Consider the following 16,249-nt stretch of genomic DNA (forward strand, 5'->3'; position numbering starts at 1 on the left):
CATTTCTACAACAACCAACCCAGTTCTTCTTATGTTAGACTCACAACACTGTGTGACTGCTTAAAGCTCTAAAATTAGTGCTTTAAAACAAATCCCTAAAGGTAATTAGTGTAACATGAGAGGACATCAGAAGCAGTAAATGAAAGTATGAAAGAATTTTCAAAGGACTTCTTGTATAGAAAACAAAAGAGTTTAGTTTGCTGGTAACCACAAGACTATGCTTCATAGATGACAGTGCACATTCTCAGGATCATGTCCCCTAAATTCTTCATCATAAAAGCAGTTTCATTGACTACTACACAACTTCAGCACTCCGGTCAAAATGAAAACTACTAACTTTAAGCACCAAAATAAATCCAGAATCTACCCATATCCTAGTGATATTCTGAGTTTCTCAGCAATCGATGTTTTTATTTAAACTTGGAAAACTTCCCAAGGGCAAAAGCTACCCTTATACCCACACATATGTAGCAATCATTAATGAGAAAAAAGAAAACATGAATATTCTTTAAAACTACAGATTTTACCATCTAGTTGCATTTCTCTGGAGACTTTGTTTACATCGTCTTGTGATCGCCCATCAGTAATGACAACCAAAACCTTTGGAATGCCCCTTCTCATGCCTGCCTCTCCAGTAAACAAGACTTCTCTTGCATGTTTAATGGCTTTGCCTGAAACAGAAAAAAATGGCGACATACTTTCACTACGATATTTCTATACTAAGACAATTTCTATTAGCTTCTCATATCATATGTTAGACATCAATAAAAACAGAAATCTGTTGGGTCCTAAGTAGTCTATAAATTGAGTGTATTCTGCAGTTACTACAATAAAAATTTAGAAAAGTTTAATTTTGACTCAAATCTTTGAAAATTTGATGGCTTCAGCCATCCATTTTTCAATCCAGAAGGTAAAGACAAGGAACATGATGTGAGAAAGGGCATTCTGTGCCGGTTAGAGATAACAAAATCTTCCCTTCCTGGATCATAAGGCACAGTCCAAATAACAACTGGAAGTACCACTGTATTGAGTGAACGGAAAATGTGTTATTTTGATATTACTGAGACCAGATAAAATGCAACAGCTGCAAGAAATTTCTGTGCAGTCTAGGAATAATAAAACATATGGTTTCCAAGTAAAACATATTTTAACCCTTTCAGCACTCATCTTTAATTTCTTCACATCAGAGAACTGTCTTAAGGGATCAATTAAAACGTAACGACATGCAGTTAACAGACATCTTCCCCCAGCCCAGTCTTAAACGTACCACTGAGGCTTCACTGTCCTGGCTCATAACCAAACAGGCTCTCCACTCCATCCACTGTTTTGCTCTGCAAGCTCCCTCCCACTTTTCCACCTGCCGAGCTCATTTCATATTAATCCCCATCCCCCTTTCCACAATCCCCAAAGCCCTTCACTTGGGCCATGCTGCCTCTCTCCCTTCCTCCCTGATCCTTGGCATCACTGCTGGTCAAGGGGCAGTAGGGAGTGAAGGGTGTAAACTGCAGATTACAAAGACTTTATGACTTCAAAGCCTAACCTTTCACCTCCAATGTAGAGATACCAGATTCTCACTGGTTTTGCAGTGATAAGTTAAACCACCTAGCAAATGGGAAAGAAATACTGCACAGAGCGGCAGATAGAAAGTCTCCATCATAACCACACCCTTTCTCACCTGTTTTTGTATTTCCTCCTTTGTAGGCTATTTGCTGAATAGCTTCAAGAAGAGTCTCTTTTGTTTTGTACGCATTCAATTTAAATTCTGTCCTAGGATCATCACTGAACTGAATTATTGCCACCTGTGCACACAGAAGATGTGTTCATTATCAAAGAACTACCCAGTGTATGAGAAAAAAGGTGAATCAGCACATTTAAAACAAGGATTTATCTTGTAATTTTGCTTCATCCTTAAAATAAAGACAATTTTTTTTTCTCTTTAAGAAGCTTTCACTAAATAAAGTTTAATTTTACTGTTTGCAGCCTTGGCAACCATCTGACACTTTCTGTTTTCATTTTGCAGCAAACAGGATGAGAAAAGTAATATCTACTTTTGCAAAAGCACTCTCAATTGAGCCAAAAAACAAAATTCTACTTACAGCTGCTCACACACGTACGGCTACTCATACACAGAATTGCAGGGACTTCATTCAGCCACCACAAATTAATAGCTACACATAAGCAACTTCAGCTAGGGAGCAATGCTCAAGCAAGCAATCGAAAGATGCAAGAACATTCTGAAACATTGCCTCTCCCAAATATACTAAACCTCTACATACACTAAACCTCTACAACTCACAAAACATATATTGAACTTCATATTCTGTAAGTGGTGTCCTTGATTTAAAACGAGCTATTCACAAGATTTGGCTTAAGCTTGTGCACAGGTTTCTGAAGCACCATGGGAAAATAGCTGATAACAAGAAACAGTAAAAATTGAGCATTCATCAGGATTTGGCCAAGATAAAAATAATTTTCAATGCTATCCCAAATTGTATATCACACAGATTACGCTTAAAACAGTGATATATTTGCCAATAAACTTCTCCAGAGCAGATTCAAGCATCCCTCTACACAAACACATGAATAGAACAATTACTGTAAATACTATATTTTATTTCAAACATTGTGGTTTCTGCAGATCATGTGATTTTAAATAAATGAACGTTTCATTTTCCTTATTAATGTCATTTTTACCTTATTTAGAAGTAAACATCACCAATGAGTACCAACACAAAAAACGTTAACACAACTTAAGTCTCATTAGAATGATTTAGAGGACACTGAAATGATACTCAGCCTCCATGCTAGCAAAATTTATATCATGAATTTCTCCATACGGTGTGTATAAAAGAAGACATTTAAAAAATGTTGCTGTAAAGCAGTTTAAATTTTCAGAACTGCAAGATTATGTTGATTACTTTTTGATTCATTTTACTTCTGCTACTAGTCTAAAACACTCAAGTCCATGTGCCTTCCATAATCTTGATTACCTGTGTTCCATCAGGACCAATCTTATCCAAAGCTCCAACAGTGCTATAGAGAAAGCTAATGATTTTATTGAAATTGTCATCTCCAATACTCCATGACCCATCCACCAGGAATGCTAGGTCAGCTTTGGCTGCTTTGCACACTGAGGAAGAAAAGCAAGTATTTTGGAATTAGAGCTCAACTCCTCATGAAATCTCATAAATCACTTAAGAAATTGCAACCATCACGAAAACCCGTTGTTTAACATTACTAATGCTTTAGCAAACCGACAAGCTGGCATTGACTTGAGTGCAGATGTAGAACCAGCTGAGCTCTACAAGGGGTGAATGGTCTGTGCTGACAGACACTACCACAGATTACACTTCAAGGCCATAATGGTTCTTTAAAATGTGGCTATCCTTTTTTGCTTTTATTTAGGCTATTAAGTCAAATCCTACATTAATTTACGCAATCCCAGACTCCTCGCATGACACAGTAAGCAAGACAACAGAAATTCAACTGTGGAGGTTCCCAGTGGGAAACTAATACATTCAGACAAGTTACCCTCAGCTCTGTAGTGCCTGATGCTCACCCTTTAACTGCACTGTTTAGGAGCAATGCAGGTTTCCACTACCTCATCTTAGTTCAGCATTTTCTCATGCAAAATGGCCTGCAGAGCTGCACACCTGCTCACACAAGTTGCTCACTCTTACACAGGAACTGGGAACTTTTAACACTCTACAGAATTCAAGTCTATCACTCAGGGTCAGAAACAAAGAGTCTTGAAGCAAAGTTATGATTTTTCACATATTTCATCTAAATCCAGAGAATAGAACAGCTGGATATGTACCTGTATTTCTCATTTTCTGTTGATTACTCCATGGATTAAAAAAAAAAAAGCAAAACAAAACATCTGCTGCTACGTAGTTCTAAAACACAAACACAAGGTCTTTTTTTCCTGTACTTAACAGATATCCCTGCTCACTGCAGGGGGCTTGGACTAAAGATGACCTTTAAAGGTTGTTTCCAACCCAACACATTCTATGATTCTACGACTAAATTCTCCATTATTGTACATCAGTTCAGACCACCAGCTTCAAGCTGATGGATTTGACTCCCAGTCTCCAACAATAATCCTCCCCTCACAGAAATACTTATGAGACTGTACAAAACACTACACATTCAAATGAGAAAGAGAAGATTACATCTAAAAAGAAACTGAATATGGCCAACACTTTTCTCATTACCTTAAGTAACATATATTTTAAAATCATGCTGCTTTAGAAGTTTAATTATCCTATGATGTTGTAAAAATTGTTCAGTTGTAAAATATGTACAGTTCAGGAGTTCTGGAAAAAGAAAGTCTCACACATATGAACACTCCTTCCTGCTAATTTCAACGATACAATAATGATGTCAGATTTTTGGCTCATTAAATTTAAGCCACCTGCTTTAACAGTGTCACTGTAGCAAATGCAGGTTGAAATCTGATCCTCATAGGTCTAAAATAGCATCAGAAACAGAAAAAACATTGCATCATACCTTAAAATTATTATTATAAACCCACATATGCAGCACCTACCCTCTTTTGCAGGAGGGATTGTAGGCGGGGGAGGTGGTGTTGAAGGTGTTGTTGGCGGTTGAGTTGGAAACGGCACTGGCAAAACAAAAGGAAAGGATGTTTTAAAAAGCCTAAAAGCCTAATATATTGTATCTACATTAAAAACAGCATTTTCTACTCATCTCCACATCTAAAATTCATTATCTCTAATCAACTAGTTATCCAATTGGGGAGAAACATGTGCATGTAATATCCTCCTCTACCAACCACCTGAAAAAGGATAACACTATTACAAAGCAATTAATGGCTGCACTTTAGTGTGATGATACAATGATACAAAGGAACTACTACTAGAACTGCCTCTTTTTGGGTTTCCTCAGCATAGGAGACCATGTAGCAGTGACCCAGTATCTGTAATTTGTTTTGTAAAAGGTCAACATCCTTTTCCTTTCTGACCACAAACAGTCCTTAGCCACAGAAAGTAGGTCTCTATCCACCCTGGAAGGAAGATATTAGACCTGCAATCCAAAATACAAAGAGACTGTACAAAAGCAAGTCAGTGCCTGCACTCAGAGCAGATCACAGCCTGCCCTGATCAAGAGTTTACTGAATTCAGTGGAAGGGCTTGTTATGCTTCCAGCTAAAAATGCAATTCCAACCACAACTCTACAGGGCTGCGGCTTTGTTGCCTGCAGCAACTTCTACTAAGGTTACTATAAAGAGTTTCTGAAAACAGTCTCATCCTTCTCATGAAAATAAGCTTTGGAATGACAACATCCCACAGATCTAGCTGAATACAAGATCACTGATTTACAGCTTTGCTGAATGCAAGAGCTCTATTTAGAGCCTTTCAACAGTCTTGGCTGAATTTTCAGAGATAAAATGCACATGTCTTGACTTCCACAACTGTATCCGAGGAAAAGCTTACATGTTCATTCAAGGACATATTTTTCATTTTTTTTCTATGCAATTAGCCTAAGAAGATACAGGTGACAAAACATCATTCCTTCAAGTGAGACTATGCTTGTTATCTGCTATAACATATAAATTACGTTTATAGAAAATGGATAGAGTTAGGTATGACAACTTTAGAAAAGGCACCTATCCCTGTCTTTGGGAAAGATTTGAGCAAATGGGATTCATTACAAGCCTCATGTCCACATCCAAGTTAACGCCCACTGCAGCTGATGTGGGTTTTCCCATCGGTTCAAGAAGAGAAAGGCACAAGACTCTGAGAAACCTGCAAGCAACTGAAGCCCAGAATCTTCGTGGCCACAAACATACCAAGACCAGACCCATTTAGAAAGCCTCACAACTGCAGTAAGGTGATGTGAAGAGCTGCTCTCTAAGCACCAAAGAGGTACAGGTCACCCAAAGAGTGTTTTCTTCTGAGGTGATAGAACAATTTGTCTTCATCACAAAACATCTTTCTCATATGGACATGTAGGCCAAGGTGTGTTCTTCCTTTCATCTCCTAACTCCCCAAACCGCAGAGTGCGCAAAACACATTCCTTCAAAAAGCAAAAACTTGTCTTGTTCCTCACTGCTGAGAACAAGCCCTGGACAACTGAGAAGTGGAGTCACACAGCTGTGCCAACTTTTTCTATGTGAAACAGTAACTGTGTGAGGGGGTCACAACAAGGAGGAAAATTATAAACACTATCTACCCTGAGAGACCGGTAACAGCACTGTAGTGTAAAGTAATATAGTATGAGAAGGGTATCACTGAGATTGAAAATGGGCTCAAAGAAAGACAGATAATGTTAAAATATTCACTCTGCTCATCCTGTATTTTGTTTTGCAGTATTTTGAACTCATGAGACCAGGACCTTGCCTTCCTAAACAACTATGAGGGGTTTTTTTGCCTGACTTCTGTTATTGAGAAAAATGCATAAGTAGATTGGGTATCAAGGTCCCATTTCCCTGTAAATTACACAAACAGTGGTGAAATTTTACTAAATAACCAAAGCTACATGATACAAAACTTTCTTTGTTGCTGTGTTTGCTTCATTTTTCCAGACTTTTTTTTCCAAAGTCACAGATGTTCACCTAGTGGGATTCTTCATGAAGAAAGCTCTGTGCTTCCTTCTCATTAAGAAGTCCAGTACAGCTGATGAATATTACTTCACAAGTAGTACACAGCAGCAGTGTAAGAATCCTGCACCTCTATGGAGGAGTCACAATGTATTTGGAAAATTAAATACTCAGCTAAAGGAAACAATGTATGAATATCCCATTTGTGGGCAAAGGGCAAAACATCAGAAGAAATCTGACATTGTAGCTGCTGGCTGAACTCTGATCAATTTTACTTACGTGTTGTCTCCATGATGCTTACAGCAGGGCCCTCTATCTCCTGAAGCTGTGTATGAACACTGATTTTATATTCAGTTCCAGGCATCAGCTCAAAGAAACAATGCCTAGGGGTTCCTCCACTGAGATTTACTTCTCGCTTTTTCCCATCTGTAATTATGTAAGAAACCATTAAAACACTTCTTTACCATTTCACTGAATAAGGTAATTCAAGCCTGAAATAACAAGGAGACATGACAATGGGTGAAGGGCAAATGGTTGACACAAATTAATGAACTACATGCTGCCTTATTTCTGCAAATTCACCTCTGTGCAGAGGTCTCTGTAACATTTCATCCTTCATATTAAGTAGATGAGGGATGTATCAGGTATCTGCAGGAAAAAAAGAAATTTCACTCCATGCACTGAAGTTAATAAAAATCACTAACACTGTCGTCAACAAGCTTTGGATCTGGTCCTAAATTATCAGTCTAATGAGGAATTGTTGCATTATGTAATTCTATGACATCCTTTGTCTGTGCCTCTGGTTCTCAGAATCTGTACTGTGCTTAGTAATTGCAAGAGAAACTGAACTCGATATTGCATTCCAGCTTCCACTTAACAAGTTGGTTAAGGAATAGTATTTAGAGAGTTCCAAAATTAATTCCGCCAAATGCTGAACCAGAAAATATGTTGACAACGGAAAAAGCTCAGATACAGGAAATAGCATAAGGCATATTTTACTAGCAATAAGAAAATCTTCAGCACAATTCATAATCTGTAGCAGGAAGAAGTGAAATACAAGGAATTGATCACATATTTTTCAGAGTATATACAAAAAATGCCAAACGGTCATTCACAGCCAAGAAAAAAAAAAAAAGCATGTGATGATTATCAGGAGGTGTTACATTAGTATAAAAAGAATTTATCACTGCCTGAATAAGACACAGACCCAATCTGACAATCAAATCTCTTCACGATAGATGTTAATAAGAAGCAATTGTTTACACTTTAGCTTGTTCTGCTCACATTTAGGCTCTTTCGGCTCAGCTAAACCAATTCTGTCAGTTCTGTATGATGAAAGCAGAATATTGGCTAGCTCCTAGATGAGAAAGAAATCTGTACTGTTTTCTGCAAGTCAAGATCTCTGCACTCTGAACAGCGTGTCTGTACTCCACGCCTTCAAATAAACCATATCACCACCCATTTGCAGTTCCACAGAAAGGTCAGTACGTTTTTGCAGCCAGTATTACTTTACATGACACCTTTGATAGATCCCACTGAATGTTATTAATTGCACTTCTCTCAAGCTATCCAAGCTTTTAATTTGTCAACATTCAAAAGCTCATTGATGCCTACTGGGGACAGAGAGTTAGTCTGAACAAACAGTGACTTCTCCATAACTTATTCTGGCTACACCTGAGAATCAGTGAGACGGAAGAGGCTGCAATTCATCTTCTACACAGCTGGCACTGAAAGCATCAAGATACCATATGTTGCCACATAAAAATATCTCACGTTTATCCAGATGAGTAACATTACTATTGGCTATAATTAACAATCAACAGAATGAAAACAGACAAAGCTGGACATTTTTCCAACTCTGTGAGCATGGTCTGGATTCAATCAGAGCTTTCCCTCTCCTTCTACCCTCCTCTCACATCCATCCTAATCCTACAGAACTATCACTGATCGTTTATTTACAATATTGGATGTATTCAGTTCATCCTTTATCCATCTTTATCTTCTGTGCCTCACACCAGTGAAAAACTCAGGTAAGCACCTATCTTTAATGCCAGATAAAACTCTCACAAAAAGGATTTGTTATCAAGAGTTGTTTGATATAAAAAGACAGGAATGCTACTTCCACTCCTGAAACTTTCAGTGTGTACACAACCCTATTTCATCCACCATTTCCAGTATTTCAAAGTCCGACTGCATGCAGTTTTTTAACTTGTGCAGTTCAGTTCTCTGGGTTGGGCTGCAGCTGCATATCGAAAGATTTAGTAACTTACCCACAAGCGATTCTATAACTACCCTGTATGCAGTAGCATGTCTGTGAAGCTGCCACTGAGCACAGAGACTAGTCATGCGGACTTGATAGGAATCCAAATTTGTCACACCCAGGTACACTGAAAATTAAATTTAAAAAAATAATTAGATTCACACATCTAATAAAACATACCAAAAAAAATGACAAAGCAACTATAGTGAAACACCTGTGCCAATTTTTAATGAGTAATTTCAAAAAGCTGCTTAAAAAAATTATGTCAAGAAAATACAAAACAGTAAGGGAAAAAATGGAATCTTGAGCTCAAAAGTTTGGAACTTAGGTCAATTTAATTACGACTAAATAACAAATACAGCCAAAAATTCAGTTGCTACAAATAAATATATCATTATAACAGCATTATTTCTGTCAAAATTTAATTTAAAATAGAGCCTTAGATATCTAAAGAATAAATCATATTTTACATGGAGCTAGGAAAAAAATACTAAATAGGTTTTCCATTAAGGAGATTTCTACCTACTTCTAGGCAAATAATAAATAAATAAATAATAACACCTGCTTTATGATTCCTGTCTTGCTTGTGTTCGGCAGATTATTTTAAAGCCTGATATCATTTGATTTTAAAAAAAAAAAAAAAAGACTTTCATTTCAGGAAAGCAGTCTGCACACAACTGAGAAAGTCTTCCCCATGAAAATTCATTCAAGGAGCTGCACAAAGCCATAGTTACATCAAAAACCACCCTGTAGACATCTGCACAGCATGAAATCATTCTTACAGGTTTTGGCTATGCCTATTAGGGCATCACTGAAGCCTGTTGAGTATGAAGCAAATACTTTAACACTGTACTCTGTTCCACTGAAGAGATTCAGGATGAGAATGGTATTAATATCATCTCCTACAAAGGTCTCCAACGCAGGACCTGGAACTGCAAAAAATGAAATAAATTACAAAATTGTTTGCTCATCCATTGAATTAGCAGGTAATTAAAATACATCCAAAAGCACATCCAAAATTACACATGTTCCTAAGCCTACTGCTATTTTTTTGCCTTTTAGTTCACTTTTTTTTTTTTTACCACACAATAAAACAGAGACACTCTGCTCAGCTCTTGCATGGACAGAAGCCACAATACACTTGGGAAATTCAGCAGTGGGATTCATTAGGGCAGGGCTAGACACTGGCATCTGTTAAGACCCTTTTGTTCTGCTTCAGTGACTTGCTATTGCCCTAAATAGGCAGCCAAAGATCTCCTCAGTTTGATGGTGTGCCAGAACCAACAGGGGGACAGCAGATGCCAGCCACGAATACAGTTCCTGAGGGGTTCTTATACAACAAGATCATTTAACTCTGTGTAAAAATTATAATGAAAATGGAAATGAATAAAACTTTCCCAAATCAGAACTGCAAACATCTTCTTTGTCACCTCTCTTAGCTGTTCTGCACAGACTTCAGTCAGAAACCAGGCAACACTGTTGCCTTTGGACAATATTTTAGTCCTTTAACAGTCACACATTTGTGTTTTGCTTTCAATAGAGGACTGTGGTTTTTTAAAGAAATTTAAAGGAGATTGACAAGTGCCTTGTACAGCTACAACATGCGGGTGGGCAAAGGATGCGGCACAGGCAAAATAGGCAATCGATAAAATGTCAAGTATTTGGGAGGCATAGAGTGGGAGTAAAAGTCAAGGAAATGAAAACTTTTTATTGTGAAGGGAAGGAAGCTGAAGCAGAGCACAAAGACAAAGGCAGTCTGAAATAAACAGAGTCATAGTAAAATGACATAAAAGGACAGACTGAAAGTGTTGGGTTTGATCAGCCTTAAGATTGGAAGTCTGAGGGGAATCTTACTGCTGCCTACACCTACCTAATGGGAGGGGGTACAGAGGATAGAGACAGAATGTCTTCTGGGGCAACCAGGAAGATGGCAAGAAAAAACAGAAAAAATAGCAACATGGAAAATTTTGGTCAGATACTAAGAAAGACAATTTCACAGTGAGGGTAGTCAAAACCTGGAGGAGATGCTTAGAGAAGTTTTGAAATTTTCACCCTTGGAGATACTACAAATTCGACTGGACAAGGTCCAGCAAACCTTCGTCCAAGCTGGCTTTGTTTTGACCAGGGAGTGGGACCAGACGATCTCCAGAGACCCCTTCCAGCCTCCATCATTCTGTGACTACAAAACTTTCATGATCAAAACCTGAGTCACGTAAGTTAATAGCATGTTCAAGGCTGTAACTGCAACTGTCAGATGTAAGCACAAAATTCAGCCAAAGACCATGTCAAGACACTGTACAGTCAGAAAAAAACAAACAAAGAAATCAGTTTAAAAACTCACTGTTGATAGGTTTGTAGACAATTCTGTAACCCATTGTTGGTGATGGCGGGGCATCCCAACTGATACGTAATCTGTTGTACCATTCATCTGAGACACGTAAATTTCTAGGAGCAGACAGGGGTACTAAAAGGAAACCAAAATGAGATTTACAACTTTACCTGATACAAGTACATGGAAATAGTGTAATACCCAGATACTCAGATTTACAGGTAAAGTTTCCAGGATGAAAGCCTTTAATCAAATTCATTCTTGGCATTATGTCAGTGAATTAAATTTGATATATATAAAAAAGCTGTACAAAGATATACCAAGGATTAATTAAAAACTGTTCAACAAACAATGGTTTTCCAAATTAATTCCCAACTTTGTCCCTACATTTTTTTAAAAAACATAAGACAATTTACAGACCTATCTATTATTTATATAGTTTCTTTCAATCCAAGTTCACTAAACTTTTTATGGTACAAATCACGCTCTTGTGAACATTTAACCTTTTCAAATGGAATCAAAGCAATGGCAAGTGATTTAAGTCTCCGCACAAACAGCACTTCAATTTAGGCAGAAATTACATAAATTGGGAGAATAACTCAATAAAATTACACTATCATGGCTAGCAGCGCACAATGAGATTATTTTTCACCAATATACAGTAGAGACGGAACTTAAGCTACAGCTGAATGATCTTTTGGTACTTGGTCAGAACTCTAGAGATAGTGCAATCACTTTTATAAAAAGTTCAGAAGCATTTCTAATGACCTTTAGGAAGTAATGAACTTGCACAAAAGAAAAATTAACAATACAATGGTTGCCTTGATACTATCCCAGTCAGGCTCTGTTTACTTTATTTTCTGCATTAGTTGGCTTGTTCCTGGTGGGCCACCAGCTTTATTACTCAACAAGTTTTTGCAAGCTCATGTTATTTGAATATAAAATACAATTTGTCAATTAGAAGCAACCCATTGTTTATAAATCAATGAACTGAGATTAATATAAAGCTCAAATCATACAAGTCATGCAAAATAAGCCCACATTTACACCAGAATACATTACTACAGCCAAGGAAAGAAGGCCAAAATAGTAAGCCTTTCTTCATGCATAATCCTGGGCAAAGACAAGCAGAAAGTTTATACTTACGAGTTTTGCCAGGGGCTGAGACACTGACTCCTTCCCCATCGGAATAGATGGGAGTGATGGTAACCTTGTATTCTGTATCAGACAGCAGGGGCTGAAGCAGAAGCGTGTTTTGTCTCCCAGGCACCATCACCTGGATGGTCAGATAAACAGAAGCAATCAAGCTTGATCACCAGGCCCAGAACCTTTTCATATCTTACATGATCTCTGACACCATGTTCCATTAGTATTGTTGTACTGCTTGCATTTTTCAAATATTTGTGATGTTCTATGGTAAAATTAAAATAATTAAATTATTCACCCTTTTAATAGATCTACTAGTTACACCTGAGTAAAACAAAAAGAAGCACATGCCTATGGGGCTAACACAGTTTTGTTCTAAACCTATGGGCCACTACAGCTGCATAAACCACTGAATATGATTGTCCAAAGCTATGCCCATTAATAAAGGTTGACTGTTATGTTCTTTGGAAACAAAAAACTCCTTCCTTGGAGGAAGGAATATAAATGCAGGAGATAGGGAAACATGAACTGAGTAAGTAGCAATAAAATATGTTTGTCCCATCTGCATTTAATTTGGGAACAAGGAGATGAAGGTAGCTATGTAGGAGAGGAAGTAGGAATGCATCTCACAAACGGCAGAGGACTCAAACTGCCATGAAGCAGAAAGATCTGCAACAGATGTCCAACCAAACACCCTGGTACAAGTAGAGAAGCCATAGAAATCCATCCATGTAGTTTTGGGTGTACTAGGGCAAATGTTTCAAACCCACTGAATTACACACTACCGCTTTCAATACAGTTCAAGGTTTCCCCACAAGCAGCTATTTCTGAAACTCTTCAATAGATCACTATATTTCAGCCAGAAGCTCAAAAATTAGTATCACAATGGTGGTGGTGTAAGAGACTATGGTGTCTGTCTCAACCTTGCTGAAATTTCCCACAAAGAAACTGTTTGTCTCAATCTTGCTGAAATTCCCTGTGGAGAAACTTCAAGGCTGCGGTTTGCAAGCCTAATGGTGTAACTGCTGATAAGGCAGCTCTCTTCCAGGCCCAAAAGCCCAAGAGTATGCAAATTGTTAAGTCATACTGTGGGCCCTCTGAACACCTACGCATGCTCCACCGACTGTGGTGACGCTGGAGGGGGTGAAGATCGCTCCTGATGACCCTCATATGCGTGCGTCCTAAACAGGAGGACAGGCAAAGCAGCTCTTGGGACACTACAAAATGTCACCATGAACAGCTATTCTTCAGAGATCTGCCCCACTGAATCAAAACAGGCAGACCTGCGAGATGTCACTGGATCTGTGGTGGTAGCTATATTTCTTGCTATCTTAAACATTTTACTGCTTTGCTTTTGCTTTTGCTTTTGCTTTTGCTTTTGCTTTTGCTTTTGCTTTTGCTTTTGCTTTTGCTTTTGCTTTTCCTTTTCCTTTTCCTTTTCCTTTTCCTTTTCCTTTTCCTTTTCCTTTTCCTTATCTTTCTTTCCTATCGCTCTCCAGTGGTTGTTAGTCAATAAAAGTTTAGCTGTTGTGACATCTGACACCATTTGTGTCTTAATTTCACCTTTGGGACCAAAACGAATCACCTTGACTCCAACCTCTGTCAGGTATAAGCAGGTCAATACAGGTGGTAGAGGCACCCAAGTAAAGCCTTGCAATCTTTTAACTTGTTGGTAAAATTTTTCTCTCAGAGAGCCTCCAAAGCCTGAATGAGAGCTACCTAGCACATGTAGGAGAAATGATAAAAAAGTAAAAACAATTCTATGTTTCCTGAACCAAACCTGCTCTCTGAAGTGACGTTGGAAACAACAGTCCCAGGGTCCAACTTCACATTTTGGACCCTGCTTGGCCCATACTCATTGTGTGACTCTATCACCTGAGCCAGCAACCACACATACTTGGCAAGAAGTTGAGAGGCCTGTAAGCGCTTTAAACTTGAGGGGAAAAGCAGAAACTGAGCCTAAGAGAGTCATCTTGCTTCAAAGAAGACTGAGGTATATGATGATGGCAGAGCAAAATTTTTTGAAGCATAACTCAGACAAGAAAGCTCTCACCAGTTTTAATGCTTCAGGATATATTCAAACTACTTGTAACTTTGGCAAGTGATACCCAGAATTAATCTAGTACATGCAGGTGTTCAGGCTTGTCACCTTGTCATTCATTGATCAAGGCTTGACAAAATCATCTAAATACATGTGCACATAAGACTCCCATGCTAAACTCTTTCATACTTAGAACACACAAATCAAGTTTCTGAAACACAGAACAACCAATTTCTTCATTTTTTTAGGGAGAAGGGATGCCAAGTGTTGCAAATTCTCTCTTTCCCACATGTGTAAATCAGACATCTACAGAACAGTTTTCAGCAGAAAGAAATATTCTTGGCTTTAAGGAAGCAAAAAGAAAGCGATCCTTCCAGTACACACAGCACACCCAAGAACACGCATGCCATTGAGGGCTTGATCGCTCTGCAACAAAAAGTATTCCATTACATTTTCTAGACCTTGGTTTTCATGCAATTGCATCAAGAATTAAAAAGCCTACTAATATTTTTATGGAATGGGAGGAGTAACTGAAATTTATATCACTGAAACCAGAGCCAAAATCTTAAGCATCCACCACAGAATTGTCACACTATTGTACATTTAAGCCCAAATTCCACAAAGCTTGTGTTCTGCTTAAGAAATGTACTTAAATGCATAAGCACTCCCCTAAAAATTGAACATCTGTGTCGTTTTATTGACATCTGCATTGCACCTCCTAGTTGCTTGAAACCACATGATAAAATACATTCCTTGCATTTAAATTGTGCTTAATTTTAAGCATGTTCTTATGCCATTGCTTTTTCAGTGAAGTATTTATGCACATGATTAATTTCAAAGATGAAACACATGCTTAATCTGTTTGTCAAATTGTGACCAAAGATAATAAGATTTGAGAGTGTATTTAAAATTAAATAATTTACTGAATTAGAACCAAGATGCCTTCCTAATTTTAAAATTTTATTATTTTACACAATGAGCTTTTGAGTCAACTCTAATATCCTCCTGATAGCCAGAATTTGAGTACCTTTCCTACAGTTTTAATTTCCTTTTAAAATAATAGTTGTTGAATACTAAAAGAGAACTACATTTATATCATCCAACTGAACTTGATTAAGCTTCCCAGCGCTGAAATGGCAAATCTGGGATCTGAATTTCAGAGACTTTGGGTTACAGTCAGAAGAACAGTACAATTTGTGTCATTATGCTGTGTAAGTTTGCCTCTGTGTTATATACTATATTATCTTGTAGTTGAGGCAAATTAATAAATTTTTTTCCAGTCAAAAAAGAAGCCACGACATTGAAAGTTCATTTTCAGATCATAATTGAAAGAGATGGCTAAAAAGCAATTTTCTACCAAGGTCTCATAAAATATGAATGAAACAAAAATGAAAAGATTGATTTATATTTTTCTAGGAAATATGTTTATTGATAAAGTCTGATAAAGGGCTAAAAATGGCAGCTGCTAGGCATCAAAAAGGATATAAACGTTCTGTGAACAGCAGTGAGTCACATGATAGACACAGAGGGAGAATGATACGAAGAAGTGGATAATATTTTTGCCTTCTGAGCTATTTACTAATAAAATAACCTCAAATTATACATTTTAATCTCTTAAGTTTATCTACATAGAGCTATCTCAACATTCTAAAACTTAGTTTTCGTGGAATCCAAGCACTGCAATACTAAAATGTTCCCAATTTTAAAAAAAAATAAATAAATCACTGGGCCTCCTGGAATCCTGAAATTACCTCAGTAATTGCAAAATCTTAAAATAATACAGCTAGGGCTTCTTCTTTATTATTATTTGCCATATGCACAAAAGAGTACATGTAATATTCTTCATTCTTTCAAATATTTTCCAAAATCTTTATCACCAGAAACTTTTTTTTTGTAAGACAAGTTTAATAT

General features: G+C 37.5%; 1 protein-coding gene across 1 annotated transcript in view; it reads right to left on the reverse strand.

The window, feature by feature from the left end:
• Nucleotides 1-16,249, reverse strand: part of COL14A1 (collagen, type XIV, alpha 1) — an 86,866-nt gene that overhangs the window by 41,816 nt on the left and 28,801 nt on the right. Inside the window, exons 17-25 of the mRNA XM_009877733.1 lie at nt 12,298-12,427; nt 11,164-11,286; nt 9,605-9,754; nt 8,833-8,949; nt 6,842-6,988; nt 4,550-4,624; nt 2,991-3,130; nt 1,676-1,799; nt 528-671 (exon numbers count right to left, since the gene is read on the reverse strand). Of these exons, the coding sequence (XP_009876035.1) occupies nt 528-671; nt 1,676-1,799; nt 2,991-3,130; nt 4,550-4,624; nt 6,842-6,988; nt 8,833-8,949; nt 9,605-9,754; nt 11,164-11,286; nt 12,298-12,427 (1,150 nt within the window). The remainder of the gene's footprint in view (nt 1-527; nt 672-1,675; nt 1,800-2,990; nt 3,131-4,549; nt 4,625-6,841; nt 6,989-8,832; nt 8,950-9,604; nt 9,755-11,163; nt 11,287-12,297; nt 12,428-16,249) is intronic.

The sequence above is a fragment of the Apaloderma vittatum genome, unplaced genomic scaffold (assembly GCF_000703405.1).
Source record: "Apaloderma vittatum isolate BGI_N311 unplaced genomic scaffold, ASM70340v1 scaffold16400, whole genome shotgun sequence".
NCBI classification, from domain to species: Eukaryota; Metazoa; Chordata; class Aves; order Trogoniformes; family Trogonidae; genus Apaloderma; species Apaloderma vittatum.